Source organism: Dromiciops gliroides, chromosome 3 (assembly GCF_019393635.1).
Source record: "Dromiciops gliroides isolate mDroGli1 chromosome 3, mDroGli1.pri, whole genome shotgun sequence".
Taxonomy (NCBI): Eukaryota; Metazoa; Chordata; class Mammalia; order Microbiotheria; family Microbiotheriidae; genus Dromiciops; species Dromiciops gliroides.
This window is the reverse complement of record NC_057863.1, coordinates 459,171,114-459,192,186: the sequence shown is the minus strand read 5'-3', so window position 1 is coordinate 459,192,186 and position 21,073 is coordinate 459,171,114. Positions and strand designations below refer to the sequence as shown.

Here is a 21,073-nt window from a genome sequence, read left to right as displayed (position 1 = left end):
CTTACCTTCACATACAACATTCACCTCCCAATCTGTTTTTGCACAAACTGCCCCCCATACCTGGAAGGCATATTCTCTTCACTGTCACCTCTAGCTTCCTCCAAAGTTCTCCTTAATCACCACCTTCTACCTGAGTATTTTTATTGTCCCCTTCCCAGGTGCCTCCTTCACCTTCTTGATATCACCCTGTATTTACTGTTTATACATGTTGTATCTACATCTATATGCATAGGCTGCTATCCCTGATAGAATGTCCTTATGGGAAGTAATTGACTAGTATGTATAGTAGATACTTAAAATATGCTTGTTGATCGATTAATTTCTAATAAGTACTAGCTAGAAATTTGATAATAATGGCTTCCAAATATTTAGCAACAAAGATATATGTTTACTATGTATATAATATTGCTATCTTTATTGTTAGGGTCATCCTCTTTACAGTTCCAACCAATACTTTTCAGGCTTGCTCCCAAGTTGATTTCCAAGGTATTGTGGGGCTAAAAATATTTTCTTTACCCAGCTCCATCCAGGTCTTTGGTGGTTTTTAAAAAATGGAGTCCACAGTATAATTTGAATGGGATCCAGGTTATAGGTACTAGGAATAGGATCCAAAGGTATGATAGGAGTTGAAATACATTTTATATCATTACTCATATGAGAGTTTGGACAGAGAATCTAAGGGGCAGCAGGGGGAAAGCTGTTCAAAGAATAGACAAAAGTGACTAGGGCTTCTTTAGCTAGATAGATAGATAGCTAAGATCTGTAAACCCCCCCACACACACACACACACAATATCTAAAGATAACCCCTGTGGCTATAAGCTAAAAGACACCTCCAGCCCTTCCCCTAATAGAACAAAGGTAGGTAAACCTTTCCCTTTACCTTCATTGCAACTGAAGACCCAAGAAATGGCTGCAAAGCAACAGTGGCTAATGGGAAGAATAGTTAAATGACATTTCCAGAGCATAACCTCAATTATGCAATGTCAGAGACATGCTTTTTTCAGGCTACATGTGTTCCCCAATCATATGCATCCCCTATGCATACCTACCCCTCCAATGGTGCCATGATAACCTGTGGTGTGCCATGTATATATCCTATAGGCCTTCTTGTCATTTAGTTTGATATGTTCTTTGATTAAATATGTTTTGCTTTAATACGTCCTCTGGTTGATCCCTGTAAGAGAAATATATTGGTGGGGGCTTTCAGGAAATGACTTTTGAATAAAGTGCTGACCCTTAGGGAATCTTGACCCTGAGTTGTATTTCTAAGGGCTTGAATGGAAGAGGATTAATTTTATTATTGATATTTCTAAACAAGTAGCATTATAGACTTAAAGCAATGGAAATTCATGTTTTTGGAGGTGGTCCTAGAAAGAAGGCAATTTGCCTAAATGGTTTATAAGACAATACTTTTTCCAAATTGTTTAAATCCTCAAAATATTATGATGCCCCCTGAAGTTTTTCTTTGGCATTATGATATCCTAAAACAGGATTGCCTTTTCTTCATTTAGCTAGGTATTTCTATGCCTTAAGGTAAAACTTGACCAACTTCTAGGACAAATTACTAAATGTGAGGTAGGTGCTGTTATTTATCCCCATTTTACAGTTGAGGAAATTGGGGTAGGCAGAAGTTAAGTGACTTGCCCAGGGTCACAAATCTTGTAAGTATCTGAGGCCACTGGTCTTCCTGACTCCAAATCCATCACTCTATCCATCTAGCTACCGCAATAAAAAATTCTCACTTCACATCAATCAACAACCATTTATTAACTAGGGCAATGGGGCAGGGGGGAGCAGATACTTCAAGTATTATGATCTTCATTTTATAGGTGAGAGAACTGAAGTTCTATAACATGACATTGCTTGCCCATAATCACACAGATATTAAGTGTTTCTGACAGCATTCGAACCCGAAGTCCATCTCTCTTTTCCACTCCAGCCCACTGTCTCTGGAACAATGCACAAGAGAGACTCACCCAGAGTCCCCAACAAGCATAGTGCATCAATTGACAAGCATTTATGATGTGCCTGATGTGTGCCAGTCACTGTGCACGGTGCTGAGGATACAAACACAAGGGAAGACAGTCCCTGGTCCCAAGGAGCTCAAACCCAAAGAGCTCAGGTTCTGCAAGTAACATACAACATGTTCAAAGAGAAGTAAATACAAGCCATGTACAAAATGAAATAATAGGGAAAGTAGTAACAACTGGGAGAAGTGGGAAAGGCTCCTTGCAGTAGGTGACAAGAGCTTAATCTTAAAGAAATCAAGAGTTTCAAGGGACAGAGGTGAGTAGGGAGAACATTCCAAAAAACTGGGAAATAAGACCAGAGCCTCTGAAGAGGCATAACATCTAATCAGCCTGGGGAAATGAGGTGGAGTCAGATTGTGAACATCCTTCCCCCATTGTCCAGTAATATTAATGAGTTAGCCAGACTTAGTTTTTAGGAAAATATTTACTAAGATGCTAGTAATAAGTTAGCTAAAAATTTTTTTTTAATCTCCCCCTTGACCAAAGTCTGTGACATACTCTCTCAACAGCTCAGAGAGAGTTCAAGGGAAAGTACACTCAAACTGAGAGAGCACATGAAGCAAAGAGACAAGTTCTTTCTCTGCTTCCCCCACCTTCCTTCATCAAATAATCATGACATTCCCTTGGGCATGGTGCACTTTTTCTTTGGGGCTCCTTATAAAGCCAGAAACCTATCTTTCCAATGTATCAAGTTTATCCTTAGTTCACAATACAATATTTCATCAGCTGTCCCACGAGCTTTGCTAGGATTAGGACATCAATGGGAAGTCAGAGCCTTCTGGTCCTTTGAAGTTCAATAGGTACTTCTCTGGTCAAAACTGGAGCAATGGGAAGACCAAGAACAAGACCAAGATCAAGACCAAACCCAAGACTAAGACCAAAGCAAAGGCTCTTCTTCTTGCCCCTCCCCTTCCTCACCCCAAACATTGATTCTTAGGGGTTTAGCTGGAAGACTTCTACTCCAAGGTGTTAGACACTTGAATCTCTGGGTTCTCAAATTGTCTTTTAAAACACACACACACACACACACACACACACACACACACTACATAGCCAAGTTTTCTTAACAAATCTCAACTTCCGGTACAATATCCCTCCAGTTGATCTAACAGATTTCAAGGATATCTAAATTGATCTAATATTTTTTTTTGCATTTAGTTTAAAGCCCATGATTGATACATTAATCTGACATGTGTTCTTACATGGTAAGGTTATCAATTATTTTATCACTCACCTTAAGTAGAATGGGGTCATTGATTGATTAAATAAATCCCCACCTTTACACCAAGTAAAGAAGTTTGTATTTCATATTCTAGGCAATGGGGAGACACTGAAGCTTCCTGAGCAGGGGAGTGATAAATGAACTAGTCAGACCTGTGCTTTAGGAAGATCAGTTTTGCAGGTATTTTGGAGGACGGATTGGATAGGGAAAGACTGGTGGCAGGGAAATGAATTAGGAATCTGTTGCAATTATAGACATTAGAAGAGATGAGGGCTTCAATTAGGGAGGTTGTGGTATGAATACAGAAAAGTGGATGTGTGTGAAAGATACTAAGAAGATAGACCCCATGCTACTCAGTCTTGCCTACATATCTCATCTGGCCCCTCCCTTGCTTTATGCTTTCATATCTCAGCTCTCAGAATCTCAGAAATCATGACCAGTTCTTCAAAGAATACAGCAATAATTTTCCCTTTGGTCTGCTTTCCTCAAGAATCCAGGCTACTAAAGTGACAAAACAATAATCTCACCTTAAAGAAATTGTACTCGAGAATCATGGTATGGAAGCAGCTTCTTAAGATAGATTTCCACACATGCCCCTCAACACTCTTATCCAATCTTCTCCCCCCACCCCCCGCAACTATGCTCCTACCTCCAATATATTGCTGAGAAAGAAAAGCAGAGAAAAAAAGGAGGGGGGAGGGGCAATAATCAGGAGGGACCATGGCAATTGTGAGCAATTAAACAGAAGGTAGAACAACTGTATAGTCTTTGAGGGAGATGGAGAAAAGAAGGAAAAAAAAACCTATCACCTAGGTTACATCTCAGTGATCCTAAAGGTATAAGGCCTCTTTTTGCTGCATAGGAATTGTGTGTGTGTGTGTGTGTGTGTGTTTGTGTGTTTTGGTGGGGTAAACATTTGCCACCTGAATCAAACCCTCAAACTAGTATTTTTGAAGGTATTTTTGTATCAGTTCAGTGTGATGGGGCAGTAAGAATGTCTTATGAGAGAAAATGGACACCTGTTCATGACTTGAAAAGGGTGAGCAGCGGAAAATGTTACCATTAACTTTAGTACAATATTAGCTCATCTACTCTGTGAGATGTTAGGGCTCAGGAAGGGCAGCTGTTCAAATTCTTTGTGGATTCTGAGTCATCTAAAGCTGTGGAAAAACATCATGTGACACACCCACCTAAATTAAAGCACCTAGACTATAGTGTGTATGAGGGAAACCGTCTCTGGCTCAAAGCCCATCAAAAAGATGGGCTCTGGGCTAAGAATAAAGTGTACTTCATGAGAATTAGGAAAGAATATGATAGACTCAAGACATACTGATTTGATCAAGGCTTTAAACTAAAAATAGAGGGCAGAGAAAAATTCCCAGATAAAACTCAAACCAGATGCTATGGGAAACAACAGTTGTGATACAGAAAAAATAACAGTGAAGGATATGCTTGCGAAAATATTTCCAGTTCAATCACAGGAGAGAATAATGACATGAGGTTTGGGAATAATACTTATAATCTCATAATTATATATCAGCAAATAGAGGATTAGTAATATTCAAAAGTGAGTCTGACATATTAGCACAGGCTTCATTCAACAAATATATAGAGCACTGTACTAGATACAGGAGAAAATAAGGCACAGTTCCTTCTTCCTGTGAAGAAAGGGCTAGTCATCCCCACCAGCAGCTAACCAGCTTCATCCCAAAAGACAGGTGAGTCAACCTAGCTGAAGTAGGAAGACATCCTGAGGGAGAGAAAGAAGAGGGGGAGTGCCAGGAGAGTTAAATCACCACCAACAACCATATAGACTATCTGCCTTCAAACTCCAAGAGGTTTAGTAATACTACAGACCACAGGTGTTTCTTGTAGTAGTTTGGGCTCCATAGCCATCATTGATGAAAGAAATAACTCAGAGAAGAGGCCAACAGGGTGGGGGGGGGGGGGAGAAATATATATATATATATATATACAATGACTACAAATATGTAAATGAAAAGAGCATTATAAAAAAGCTGAATTCTGGGTATTTGTAATGATCAATACATATATGTATCCTTCCTTTGAGAGGGGTTGGGATTCAGACTGTATATATAGGCAGATTTGCTTATTGTGTGTTAACTTTAAGTTGTAACAAGGAAGGGAGCTGATGAAGCTTTGAAGGTTGGATATCTGGAAATAACATGTTAATAAAAAGTATCAATAAAAATTTTCTTTAAAAAGAGAAAGAAAAATAAACTGCATCTTACTTATGCTTCCCATATCTCTCCATCGTCCTTTGGGTCACTTGTATTGTTTAGTCTCTGGGGACCATGCTATTCCAACAACCACCAACAGATAGTATAAGTGGTATTAAAAGCATGGAGTTGAAGGGACAGCTAGGTGGCAGGGGAAGTTAGGTGATGTAGTGGATAGAACACCAGCCCTGGAGTCAGGAGGACCTGAGTTCAAATTCAGCCTCAGACACTTAACACTAGCTTTGTGACCCTGGGCAAGTCACTTAACCCCAATTGCCTCACACACACTCAAAAAAAATGTTTTTTTAAATAAATAAAAACATGGGGTCATGTGTCAGGGAGAAGCCTTAAAAATGACAGAGATAGGCTGAAGCTTATGCAGAAGAGGATTGTCCAGGATGGTGAAGGGATTAGGGAAAAAACATCAGTGGAAAGAAGTGGAGATGCTAGGCTGTGGAAGAGAAGACTTAGAGGAGGATTGAGAGCTGTAATTGAAGGGGTTTCAAATGGAATAGGAATTGAACTTTCACCACTTGATCCTGATAACCAAAATAGGAATAATAGGTTAAAGTTACAAAGTGTCAAATTTAGGGTTGATGTACAAAAAAAAGTTCCTAACAATTCAAACTATCCAAAAATGTAATGGACTTCCCAAAGAGGTAGAGTTTTCTTTCACTGGAGGTTTTCTTCCAATGATTATTTGTTGGATATGCAGTAGAAGGTATTCTTGGTCAGGTAAAATTGAACTGGATAGTCTCTCAGATCCATTCTGGCTCTTAGATTCTATGATCATGAAAGACATTCAGAAATTTCTCAAATGAAATCCAAGACACTTTTTCTCTATCTGAAATAGGCAACCTCTAGATCTACCCTCCAAAGACCATGAACTAGATGGGAGAGGATCCCCTCAGTTTTTAATCTCCTTATTATGTATTATATCATTAGATCCCTACAAGAATCCTGCGAGGTAGGTGTTATCAATAGCTCCCCTTTATACAGAAGGAAAGAGATAGAGCAAAGTTCAGTGATTTGCTCAGTCCTTGAGGAAGGATTTGAACCCAGGTTTTCTTGAATCCAAGTCCAGCACTTTATTCATTATGGAAATTGCCTCTTACAACATAACTACAAATATACAATTACTAAAAAAGAGGAATTCAGAGGATAGTAGTTTAAAATAACACATACACATTTATTACTGAACCAATCAAGTCAGTCTATGAAAACAAAAGGGCAGAGGCAGTCTCTTCTGCAATAAGGATTTTTTCTTTTTTTAAATGTCTGCCCCTTAGTAGAGAACTTCCCAAACAGAAAGGCAATGGCATTTGTTTTTTATCAAAGGTGGTGGCATGGTTAAGTCTTTAGACTTGGTACAGAATAAATACAGGCATGCCTCAGAGATATTGTGGGTTTGGTTCCAAACCACTGCAATAAAGTGAATATTGCAATAAAGTGAGTTACATGAATTTTTTGGTTTCCCAGTGCATATAAAAGTTACGTTTATACTATACTATAGTCTATTAAGTGTGCAATAGTATTGTATCTAAAAAGACACCCACAATGTACATACCTTAATTAAAAATACTTTATCACTAAAAAATGCTAACAATCATATGAGCCTTCAGCAAGTCATAATCTTTTTTTTGTGTGTGTGGACATCTTGCCTTGATGTTAATGGCTGCTGACTCATCAAGGTGGTGGTTCCTGAAGGTTGAAGTAGCTGTGACAATTTTTTAAAATAAGATAACAATGAAGTTTGCACTTAGAGACTATTGTAAGGTTATTAATTGACCTAATTTCAATATTTTTGTGTCTCAAGGAAGAGAGGAAGAAAAATTCAGAATTGCCAAGTATGTGGAGCAGTTAGAACACAGACAACATTTACCAACTGTTTGCAGTCTTATATAGGAACAGTTTGTGGTACCCAAAAACAATTACAATAGTAATGTCAAAGATCACTGATCACAGATCATCATAACAGATATAATGATAACAAAAATTAGAAATATTCTGAGAATTATCAAAATGTGACACAGAGCCACAATGGGAGCACATGCTATTGGAAAAATGGCACAAGCAGACTTGCTTGTTGCAAGCTTGCCAAAATTTGGAAAAAAAATAATAATGTCATTCTTGCAAAGTGCAATAAAATCAGCTATCTCTGTATGTATATCATGTTGCCAGTTCTATGTTAATCTAGATTGGTCTTTCTCTTGTGTCTCTTCTTTGACTTGTACCTGATTTTATTGCCAGTTTCCATGCTAATCCATTGAGGAATTAGAGGGCTTTGTTTCTACTTGGTTGCAAGAAACCTCTTGATTCTGAAAGTCATGTGAGAAAATCACAATGCCTATACCATAATAGTAGGATGAGCAAAAAAGGGATCCCTGGTCTATAATACTCTTCACAGGATATCTGAGATGACATTTCCAAGTTAATTTCATGACAACCCATCTCAATTTTATGCCTCCTTAGACATTAATGAGTCCTTTAACATAGCTAAAGCTTTGATTGCATTTAGAAAGGAATGTTGTCATGATTGTACACATGAGAGACTATTTGTTAGAAAACTTTTATGATTGAGGTAGGAACTATGCTCACTTTACCATAGCAATAGTCAAGAAAATGATGATTTTTCTAGGAGGTGAGAACAATTCAGAAGACTGCTTCATGTTGAGTGACCCTGGCTTCTCAAACACTATGCTAGTGATGCATAAATTCTGGCATGGTCTACCATTCCATAAAGGCTTTAGGTATGATCCTGGCAACAGACTATGTCTACATTTCATGAATAAGACAAGTTAAATATGGAAAGTTTCACAACCAATATTGGGTAGGAATTTGATGATGAAATTTTTAGCTATGGCAACCCATGAAACAACTTAATTTTGCAGAAAGACAGTGATTTTATACTATAAGGAGGCTATCTATACAAGATTCATTCCATCCTAATGAGAAAGAAGCAAATAACCAAAAAGTCAGTTAGCATAAGAAATTTCTTCTAGATCTTTTTTGTTATTTGGTTAACTTTTTCTCTAAAAAAAAAAACCATTCGTTTCTGTGCCTTTAGATGTGGAGATGATTTCTTTGAAAGCCATCATGATGGTTTGAGAGCTGACTTGGATTCATAAAGACTTAAGTTCAAATCCAGCTTCTGACAATACTATATATGTGACTATGGGTAGATAGAGAGCTGGACCTGAAGTCAAGAAGACCTGACTTCAAATTAGACCTCAGACAATTACTATCTGTGTGATACTGGGCAAGTAGCAATTTCTGTTTGCTTCAGTTTCCTCATCTGTCAAATGAGGATGATCATAGCATCTACCTCCCAGAGTTGTTGTGAGGATCAGATGAGATAATAATTATAAAACAGTTAACACAGTGCCTGGAACATAGTAAGCACTATGTTTGCTATTAATATCATCATCATCAACAATATTATTATCATCATTATTACATTTAATTTCATCATGCCCTAGGCACTGAGTCTATTTCTCAATCAATAGGTTATAAAGATTTGCATAAACAAAAGTTTTCTGCACTTTGAATTCATCACATTGATGAAATTATTGCTCCAATTTTTAAAAAATGCTTTCATTGTCAACCTTACCTTTAGGCATGATATAGTTCTAATGTTTATCTTACTTAATGCTTTTTCATTTGAATTCAGCTTTATCTGTTATGATAACTTCAACTCCTAGTTTTCTAAAGTTTAGTAAATTTTCATCCAAACTTTCATTTCAAATCTGTGAGACTATGTCTTAGGTGTATTTTCTGTATTAAATATTGCTTTTTAATATAGTCTATAACCCTTTTATGTTTTGTAAGGGGATTAAATCCATTTATATTCAAAGTTATAATTGGTATATTTTTGTTTCCTTCTCTCATGCTATTCTATAGTAACCTATGTTAATTCATTATTAGTCTAAGTCTAGTTTTTATACATTCTTATGGATACTTCTAAACAGATGCATACCCTACCCCCAACAAATTTCTAACTATATTTCTTAAATTCCTACTATTACCTATTTGAGTTTTTCAATGGTTTCAACTAATCCATATATTCCACTCCCTTTTTAACTATTGGTATCTCTAGATTATCCATTCCCCATTCTTCTTTCCCCCTTTCCTTCATTTATTAATCATTTGTGATGCCCATAATCAATAATTTTTCTTTTTTTGTTTGTTTTTTGTTTTGTTTTGCAGGGCAATGAGGATTAAGTGACTTGCCCAGGGTCACACAGCTAGTAAGTGTCAAGTGTCTGAGGCTGGATTTGAACTCAGGTCCTCCTGAATCCAGTGCCGGTGCTTTATCCACTGTGCCACCTAGCTGCCCCTTCAATAATTTTTCTTATTTCTTCTTCCCATTACTTGTTATTCTTTTGTTGTATCAATAATGTACATATATGTGTATATATAAATTATGTATGTATATATTTATGCATATTCTCTTTGCAACTCTTCCCCCAAAGCCCGTTTGTGACTATTAGTTCCCAATCAAGACAACTTTCTGCCCTATAGGGGCCCTGAGGTTTTGATTGATTAAAGCAAAGCTATTGTTGCACTGATATCTCCCTATGGTGACTCTAGCAGGGGATCAATATATTATCCCAATATTTCTATTATCTTGGTGCCTCCTTCCAAAACTTGGGACAATTATAATCATAACAATTCTGCTATTGTTTTACTAACCTTGTGTAACATATATACTGCATCCCTGCTTAATGATTCAAAGTTCTGAAGTTCACTTAGTCTTCACTGAAGTTCATACTTGATTTGCATATTGAAGTTCATATTTAATTTGCATATAGAAGATCTTGGTTAAAACTGGCCTCATTTATTTGTAGAATCTCTGCTTTTGGTTTGATTTGCATATCAAAGGCCTTAGAAAGACTTGCTTTCTCTGGGAGAAATTTGACCTATCCTATTTAATTTCATGGAGCATACACTCTGTGTTCAAAGTATTTATTTCCCCAGTGCTGTACAATCATCTCAGAAAACAAGTTGTAGATACGCTACAGAGTTCTATGGCACACACATTTGTTGAAATAGCATCAATATATGTGACGATAACAACCAAGTATGTACTGACTCAGAACAGGTGCTTGAGATATCTGGTATAATTAATCTTTTTTTTTTCTAACTATCAACTATCTTGTTGGAGACTGAGATGAAACCAATTCAGTTTATTTTTTGAGAAACTAATGTCAGACTTGTTCTTGGGTTAGATATATAAAAGTTGATAATTTTATAGAACAAGCTCCTGATTTCATCTTTCAAATAATCATAAGAATTACATATTATCTAATTTTCTATTTATAGCATGCTCCATAAACCATTAAAAATATTTGCTGACAAATTTAAAAATAAACAAGTTAATACAATACTGTTTTTAATGGAGAAAAAGTGACCTGCTATGGAAAGAAATGCATAATTCTCTATCCATTAAGATCTAGGGCAGGATCATTGAACAATGATTAGAGATTACTAGTCAGAAAATGTAACATATTGATCACATGGTTACATAAAATATATCCACAATAAACTCTGAATTAATCATGCAAATTCAATCATTCTTCCACTAAGTCCTAATAATAAATAATGGCATGGAAATGACCCTGGTTCTTTGAAAGATATGCTAATGGAGTGTAGATTTTCATAGATCTTACCAAGTTGAAAAAGTAGTTAGGCCAAATAGGTCTAACAGTAAACATTATGTCTATTTTCTGAGATACAGACAAGATATAACTAAGTGTAAAAAGGCCACAAATCACGTTTTTAAAAGTCATTTCCTTTGGAGTGAACTTTACTTCTTTTTGGTTTGGGTTTTGGTTTTGGTTTTTGCAGGGCAAGGAGGGTTAAGTGACTTGCCCAGGGTCACACAGCTGGTTAAGTGTTAAGTGTCAAGTGTCTGAGGCTGGATTTGAACTCAGGTCCTCCTGAATCCAAGGCCAGTGCTTTATCCACTGTGCCACCTAGCTGCCCTTGAACTTTACTTCTATAAAGAAAACATGATTTCTAAAAGAACAACTAAAGCAATATTAAATAATTCATTTACAAACAAATATCATCATGAAATAAAAACTAAAATTATGGCATAGATATTTAAAAGAGAGAAGGTGCAGAAGAAGAGATAGAGACACTGACATGGAGAGATGGGGATGGAGACATACATACAAACACACACAGACAGATACACAGACCACATTACATAATGGAAAAAACAATGTACTGAAAATTAGGCAACCTAGATTTTACTCCCAGATTACCACTTCCTAGCTCTGTAGGACATCACTTAACCACTCTACTTTTTAGAGGGAGTTGATCTCCAGAGTCCCTTCCAATTCTAACAGTTGCTATCTCTACAATTACATAAGAGAAAATTTCCTTTTAGTATGCTCATCACTATTTTCTAAGTTTGTTAGTAGATTCCATAAAGAAAGCCTTTCTTTAACAGAGCAATTTTTTCCATGCTACAAGTTGAAATGTACATTTAGAAAAAAGGATGAATACATGATTGTAAAAAGTTAATGGTACCACCCCAAAAAAACAAACAAATCCCCCAACAAACACCAAAACTAATAAAGAACTTTTTTTTAAAGTTCCTTGATTTGTTCCCCAGTGAAATGCATTATATCATAGATGTAAACTTTTGACAATTCATTTGGGGTATTAGAGTAAATCAGAGTACTATACAAGGACCATCCAATTTTAACAACAGTTCCAAATACAATAGTTTCTGCCTACAATATCCAGTTGTAGGTAACAATTCATGTAGCACAACAAAGCCATCTAATTGTGCTAGGCTAGGCATCTTTAAAACTCAAATGAACACTAGCTACTGTCCCCACTTGTTAATCTTTATAATAATGCCACGAATTGTTTATAAGAATACTAAATAAAAGATCACTCAAGCAATTAAGCATATTCATTCACAACACTGATTACATACTTTTTTTTTCTCCTCTTCTCTCTGCAACATTTCCTTCTCTTTCCGAAGTTTCTCTTCCTTCTTTTCTTTTTCCCTTCTTCTGATAATAATGTTGTATTCTAGTTTTGCTTCTTCCTCTTGATGTGCTCGCCACTGAAGAACCTAAAGAAAATAGGAAACCATTATAAATAGTTATATAAAGTTCAGAGGTCAAAATGAACACAGTAAAGTTTGAAGTCACTTTCCAAGTAGCTTGTCACACAAATGTCAAGTTAAAATTTCACATTACTATGAACTGTGTCAATTTGGTCTACAAAAATTCTAGGCACCCATTTTTCTCAATAGCTCAAGGACCTCTATTTCCAATAGTGGGGCCACTCCTTTTACTGGTGCAGATTACAATTCCTGAAGAAAGTTGCTGTAGTTGAAATCTTCATTATCCTGCAGTAATCAATCCGGTGATGAACCTCTCTTAAATTAACCAGATTGGCCCTCAAAGAACAGACTGGAAACCTTTCCAGCTAGGCAGGAATTAACAATGTTTGCACTATATTGCTATTGCTTTCAAGAATGGAGGGTGGGGCAGCTAGGTGGTACAGTGGATAGAGCAACTGCCCTGAATTCAGGAGGACCTGAGTTCAAATCCGGCCTTAGACACTTAACACTTACTAGCTGTGTGACCCTGGGCAAGTCACTTAACCCTGATTGCCCCACAAAAAAAAAAAAAAAAAAAAGAATGGAGTGTAAGGGCAGCTAGATGGCTCAGTGGATAGAGCACCAGCCCTGGAGTCAGGAGGACCTGAGTTCAAATCTGGCCTCAGACCCTTGAAACTTACTAGCTGTGTGACCTTGGGCAAGTCACTTAACCCCAGTTGCCTCACAAAAAAAAAAACTACAAAGAATGAAGGGTCACCAATAGCACAATAAGCATTAGAGTAACGCTTTAGTTAGGGATGTACACTGGCATGCACATTTATATTGGGCACATTCTAATTGCTAAAAGGAAGTATCTGAATAAACATGAATACCTTATATTTGTTTTAATTGTGTTTATGGTTTATTAATGAAACTTTATATGAAAGTCAGACAAGTTACAGTATATGTGCTACTTTGTTTTATTTGAGTGCCCCCACCCCAAAGATTTAGGTTCTTCAGGTTTTTACAAATAATTCATTTTTTTGAAGTTGGAAGAATAAAGGCTAAAAGCTTTCCCAAATTCCCCTCCAGACAGCTTTAAAATAATGCCTTGAAAGAAATTCTAGAGCAGAAGATCCAACAAAAGGATGAGGTGAAACAATTTTCCAGCCAAAGGAAACTTAGAAAGTCAGAAAGAAAGGTCTGACTCACTGGGGTGATAGTGAAGCACAGGCCAGCACAGGCTGCACCCCAGCAAATGAGAAATAGGCCTCAGAGGTGACTGAATCAGTGGTGGTGACAGTGACTTCCAGAGATCTCAGGTCATAGACGGTAAGGGGGGTGGAAAGTAGTCAGAAGTAGATTGCATGAGATCTTCTGCTGACACTGTGTACAAGGCTCAGTTTCATTGCCCATACGTGGTTCTGAGAAAAATCCTCAGACTGAGGATGGGGACAAGCAGGAGCAGGGACCCTAGTGACAATTTCATGGCAGAAAAGAGTACAAACCAGGGTACAGACCAGGAGAGCATTTACCATACCTCTCCTCAGATCATGCCACACTGGAAGAACTAAAACTAATAAACTACCAAAACTAGCTCTGAATACAGCAGCACAAAAAACCTAAAGCTTGGGACAGTGCTCCCTCTACTTTGGGAGCAGAATCCAACTTTAGCATATAGTTAAAAGTCAATAAATAGGCTAGAAAATGAAAATAAAAAAAGAACTTGACTACAGAAAGTTACTATGGTGACAGAGAAAATCAAAACACAAACTCAAAAGACAAAAAAGTTTTAAAAGCTACATGCAATGTCTTAAAGAAAAATGTAAATTGGTCCCATACCTTAGAAGAGAACAAAAAATTTTTTTTAACTCAAATAGAAACAGAGGGAAAATGGGGGAAAGAAAGGAAAGTGATGCAAGAAAAGGTCATCAACTTGGAAAAGGAGACACAAAAAATTACTTACTCTCTTTTTTTTCTTCTTTTCTTTGGGGCAGTGAGGATTAAGTGACTTGCCTAGGATCACACAGCTAGAACATGTCAAGTGTCTGAGGCCAGATTTGAACTCAGGTCCTTCTGAATCCAGGGCCGGTGCTTTATCCACTGTACCACCTAGCTGTCTTCCACAAAAAATTACTTAAGAAAATAACACTTTAAAAAGCAGACTAGCCAAATGTTAAAATAGGCACAAAAATCTGCTGAAGAAAAGAATCACTTTAAAAAGAAGAATTGGCCAAATGGAAAAAGGAGTACAAAAATCCACTGAAGAGAACAACTCAAAAAAATAGAACTGGTCAAATTGAAAAGGAGATACAAAATTTCACTGAGAAAATAATTCCTTAAAAATTAAAATTGAAAAAAAAATTGAATAAGTAAAAGCTAATGACTATGAGATATCAAGAAACAATAAAACAAAATCAAAATAATAAAAAAATATAAGAAAATGTGAGATATTTCATTTTAAAAACAACTGATCTGGAAAACAGATCAAGAAGAGATAATTTAAGAATCATTGGACTACCTGAAAGTCATGATCCAAAAAAGAGCATAGGCATCTTTCACAAAAGTATTACAGAAAACTGCCCTGGTATTCTAGAAAGAGAGGGTAAAATAGACATTTTTTTAAATTCACCTATCATTTCCTAAAAGAGATCCTTAAATGAAAACTCCCAGGAATATTATAGCCAAATACTAGAGCTCCCAAGTAAAGGAGAAAATATTACAAATAGCCAAAAAGTAACAATTTAAATACTGTGGAGCCACAGTCAGTTTAACACAAGATTAAGCAGTATCTACTTTAAAGGTTATGAAAGCTTGGAATATGATATTGAGGAAGGTAAAGGACCTAGGATTACAACCAAAAATCACATACCCCAAAAAACTGAGTATAATTCTTTAGGGAGAAATGGACATTTAATGAAACAGAGAATTTTCAAGCATTCCTGATGAAAAGACCAGAGTTGAATAGAAAATCTGACATTCAAATACAAGATTCAAGAGAAGCATAAAAAGATAATAAAATCATAAATAATAATCATAATAAAGAGAAGTCACAAGGATTTAATAAAGTTATACTGTTTGCACCCCACATGGAAACATGATATTTGTAATTCCTGAGAATTTTTTCTTTATTAGGGAAGTTAGAAAGAGTATACATAAAGAGAGGGCATAGGTGTGAATTGAATATGATGGGATGACATTTTTTAAAATTTTCTTATTTTGGGGAGATGATATTTTTAAAAATCAAATTAAGGAGTGAAAAGGGGGAGACATTAGAGGAAGAAGGAAAGGAGAGATAGAATGGGGTAAATTATCTCACATAAAAGAGGTGCAAAAGAGCTTTTATAGTGAAAAAGAAGATGAAGGGAATAGCAGGCAAGGCTTGAACCTTGCTCTCTTCAGAATTGCCTCAGAGAGGGAATAACAATACACACTCAGTTGGGTATAGAAATCTATCTTCCCCAACAGGGAAGTGGTGGGAAGAGTATAAGAGAAAGGGATTGTGTGTGTGTGGGGGGGTGGTACTGATAGAAAAGAAGGCAGACTGGGGAAGGCTATGGTCAAAAGTAAAACACTTTTTTAGGAGGGACAGTAGGAAAGGAGAAAAAGAAAAAGATAAATGGGAAAAACAGGATAGAAGGAAATAAACAGTTAGTAATCATAACTGTGCAGGTGAATGGGATGAATTCATTCATAAAATGGAATCAGATAGCAGAGTGGATTAAAAAACAAAATTCTACAATATGTTGTTTACAAGAAACACATTTGAAATAGAAAGACACGCACAGAATAAAGGTAAGGGGCTGGAGCAGAATCTATTATGCTTCAGCTGAAGTTTTAAAAAAGCAGGGTTAACAATCATAATCTCAGACAAAGCAAAAACAAAAATAAATCTAATTAAAAGAGATAAGAAAAACCCTACATTTTGCTAAAAGATACCACAGACAATGAAGTAATAGTACTAAATATAGATGCACCAAGTGGCATAGCACCCAAATTCATAAAGGAAAAGTAAGATGAGCTACAGAAGGAAATAGTAAAACCATACTGGGGAAAGGGGGGACCTCAACTTGCCCCTTTCAGAACTAGATAAACTAACAACAACAATAAAACCCAAAGAATAAGTTAAAGAAAAGTTATGGAATATAAATATATATTTTAAGTTATAGAATATAAATGTAGAATATAAATATAAAGTTATGGAATTCAGGAAAGGTACTAGATATGATAGACCTCTGGAGAAAACTGAATAGGAATAGGAAGGAATATACCTTTTTCTCAGTGTTACATGGCACCTACACAAAAAGTGATCATGTATTAGGCCATAAAAACCTCACAACCAAATAGAGAAAAGAAAAAATATTAAAAGCATCTTCTTTACATCATAAGTTCAATAATATTCAATGAAGGGTTGTGGAGCTATAGATTAAAAATTAATTGGAGGAAAGACTCCAGCTTCTGGGATAGGAACTCAGTATTTGACAAAAACTGCAGGAAAAACTGGAAGATAGTATGCCAGAAACTAGGAATAGACCAACATCTTATACCTTATACAAAAATAAGGTGAAAATGGGTTCAAGATCTAGACATAATATACCATAGATAAATTAGGAGAGGAAAGAATAGTTTTCCTCTCAGATCTATGGAGAGGAAAATAATTTATGTCCAAACAAGAGATAGAGAATATTATGAAATGCAAGATGGAAGACGTTGATTACATTAAATTAAAAAGCTTTTGTACAGGGGCAGCTAGATGGCGCAGTGCATAGAGCACCGGCCCTGGATTCAGGAGGACCTGAGTTCAAATCTGGCCTCAGACACTTAACACTTACTTACTAGCTGTGTGACCCTGGGAAAGTCACTTAACCCCAATTGCCTTACTTAAAAAAAAAAAAAGCTTTTGTACAAGCAGAAGCAATGCAGCCAAAATTAGAAGGGAGGCAGAAAGCTGGGAAACAATTTTTACAAGCGGTATTTCTGACAAAGGCCTCATTTCTAAAATATATCTGGAACTAAATCAAATTTATAAGAATCCAATTAATTCCCCAATTGAGAAATGGTCAAAGGATATGAACAGGCACTTTTCTGATGAAGAAATAAAAGTTATCTATTGCCATATAAAAAAATGCTCTAAATCATTATTGATCAGAGAAATGCAGATTAAAACAACTTTGAGGTACCACCTCATACCTATATGATTGGCTAAGATGACCAAAAAAGGGGAAATAATAAATGTTGGAGAAGCTGTGGAAAAATTGGAACACTAATGCATTGTTGGTCGAGCTGTGAACTTATCCAACCATTCTGGAGAGCAATTTGGAACTATGCCCAAAGGACTATGGGACTGTTCATACCCTTTGGGCCAGTGCTAGGTCTGTATCCCAAAGAGACCATAAAAAAGGGAAAAGAACCCACATGTACAAAAATATTTATAACAGCTCTCTTTGTTGTGGCAAAGAATTGGAAATTGAGGGGATGCCCATCAACAGGTGAATGGCTAAGCAAGTTATGGTATATGAATGTAATGGAATACTATTGTGCTGTAAGAAACAATGAGCAGGAGAAGTTCAGAGAAACCTGGAAGGACTTACATGAACTGATGCTGACTAAGAGGAGCAGGAGAACATTGTACACAGTAACAGCAACATTGTGTGATGAACAATGGGGATAGACTTGGCTCTTCTCAGCAGTGCAATGATCCAAAACAGTTTCAAAGAATTCATGATAGAAAATGTTCTCAACATTCAGAAAAAAGAACTGTGAATGATGAATGCAGATTGAATGATACTGTTTCTACTTTTGGACTGTTTTTTTTTTTCCCTTCCTGTTTGAGGTTTTTCCTTTATGCTCTAATTCTTCTTTCACAAGATGACTAATGTAGAAATATGTTTAATGTGATTGTACATATATAACCTATATCAGATTACTTGCTGTCTTGGGGAGAGGGGAGGAAAGGGAGGAGGAAAAAAATGGGAACTAAAAATCTAGTTAAAACAAATGTTGAAAACTATCCTTATATGTCATATGTAACTGGAAAATAATAAATTTTGAACATTTTTTAAAATTAATTGGAGGGGCAGCTAAGTGGTGCAGTGGATAAAGCACCAGCCCTGGATTCAAGAGGACCTGATTTCAAATCTGGTGTCAGACACTTGACACTTACTAGCTGTATCACCCTGGGCAAGTCACTTAACCTTCATTGCCCTGCAACAACAACAACAAAAAAAATAGAATGAGTGGGTCAACAAACAAATTATAAATCAATACAATCAATTATTCCATTAAAGAAAATGACAAGAATAGACAATATAACAAAATTTATGTGATTCAGCCAAAGTAGTACTTACAGGAAAATTTGTATCTGTAAATGCTTATGTAGATAAAATAGAAAAAGAGCAGATCAATGAGTTGAGCATTCCACAACAACAACCACAACAAAACACTAGGGAAAAAATAAATAGCCATTCCCCAACTGATATGAAAGGATATGATGAGGCACTTTTCAGACAAAGAAATAAAAGCTGTCTATACTCATATGAAAAATGCTCTAGATCACTATTGATTAGAGAAATGTGAATTAAAACAACTTTGAGGTACCACCCCATACCTATCTGATTGACTAATATGACAGAAAAGGTAAATGATAAGTTTTGGAGGGGATATTGGAAAATTAAGACACTAATGCAATGTTGGTGGAGTTGTAAACTGATCCAAACATTTTGGAGAGCAATTTGGAACTATGCCCAAAGGGCTCTAAAATCGTGCATGTCCTTTGATTCAGCAACACCACTGCTAGGTGTGTGTCAAAGTTGTTTGTTTTTTTTTTAATGGAAAAAATGTACCAAAAAAAAAATGTTTATAGCAGCTCTTTTTGTGATGGCAAAAAAAAAAAAAAAAAGGAAATTGAGGGGATGCCCATCAAATTGAAAATAGCTGAACAAGCTGTGGTATATAATTTGGGGGGGGGGGTTGCGGGGCAATGGGGGTTAAGTGACTTGCCCAGGGTCACACAGCTAGTAAGTGTCAAGTGTCTGAGGATAGATTTGAACTCAGGTACTCCTGAATTCAGGGCCAGTGCTTTATCTACTGCGCCACCTCATGGCCCCCTGTGGTATATATTATAGTGGAATACTTTTGTGCCATAAGAAACAATGAGCAGGATGCTGTCAGAAAAACCTGGAAAGACTTCTATGACCTGATACCAAATGAAGTGAGTAGAATCAGGAGAATGTTGTACAGAGTAACAGCAAGATTGTACAATGATCACCTGTGAATGACAGTTATTATCAGCAATACAATCTAAGACAATTCTGAAGGACTCATGTTGACAAATGCTATCCACCTCCAGAGAAAGAAATGATAGCATCTGAATATAGATGAAAGCATTTTTTTTAGGTGAGGTAATTGGGGTTAAGTGACTTGCCAAGGGTCACACAGCTAGTAAGTGTTAAGTGTCTGAGGCCAGATTTTAACTCAGGTCCTTCTGAATCCAGGGCCAGTGCTCTATCCACTGTGCTACCTAGCTGTCCCAAAGCATATTATTTTTCACTTTATTTTTTCATGGATTTTTTCTTGTTTTCTTTCAAAACATTACTAATACAGAAATATATTTAGCACAACTGCACATGTTTAAGCTATATCAAAATTTCTTGCTTTCTCAGGTAGGGCAGAAGGTATGTAGGGAAGGAGAGAATTTGGAACTAAAAAAAACCCCCAAAAATATGTTAAAAATGTTTTTAAGGGAAGCTAAGTGGCACAGTGGATAAATCACTGGCCCTAGATTCAGGAATACCTGAGTTCAAATCAAGTCTCAGACACTTGACATTTACCAGCTATGTGACCCTGGGAAAGTCACTTAACCCTCATTTCCCCACCCCAAAAAAAATTTCAGTTAAAAATGTTTTTACATGTATATAGAAAAAATAAAATATCAATTTAAAATAAAAAATAATTTACTTTTTAAGAAAAAAAGTTGCTTATCACTCTGAAATATCATCAGATCAAGAACTGTGTTGTTTTTACCTCAATATCTCCAGTGCCTAACACAGAATCTGGCACATAGTAGGCACTTATCAAAAGCTTGTTAAATGATTAATTGAATAATGACCAAGGAAATCCCTTCTTATCTACCTATGAAGGTGCTAATCCCCTTTGTCTGAAAAGGAAACATATCATAACCCAGATCTTCTTTCTAGTGACTGTCCTCTTTCTCAGAAAACTCCATGAACATATGGGCTGTACTTATTCCCTTTATTTCCTACCTATTTATTCCTTTCTTAAACTCCTATACTCTGATTTGCATTCCCACCACTCCAGTGGGAATATTCTCTCCTTCTTGACAAATCCAAAGGGCATTTCTAACTTCTCTTGCTCTTTGAACTTCCTGGTATTTTTTACTGTTGACTATAACCTCCAGACTAAAATTCTTTCCTTTCTTTGTTTCTGTGATATTGTATTTCCTTGGTTTTCCCACTTTTTAAGCTGAACTTTCTTTTTCCTTTACTGGCTCCACT

The 21,073-nt window shown here is 36.2% G+C and overlaps 1 protein-coding gene across 1 annotated transcript in view; it reads right to left on the bottom strand.

Moving 5' to 3' along the window:
* Window positions 1–21,073, bottom strand: part of CCDC148 (coiled-coil domain containing 148) — a 306,036-nt gene that overhangs the window by 80,114 nt on the left and 204,849 nt on the right. The window contains exon 11 of the mRNA XM_043991473.1: window positions 12,447–12,587. Within this exon, the coding sequence (XP_043847408.1) occupies window positions 12,447–12,587 (141 nt within the window). The remainder of the gene's footprint in view (window positions 1–12,446; window positions 12,588–21,073) is intronic.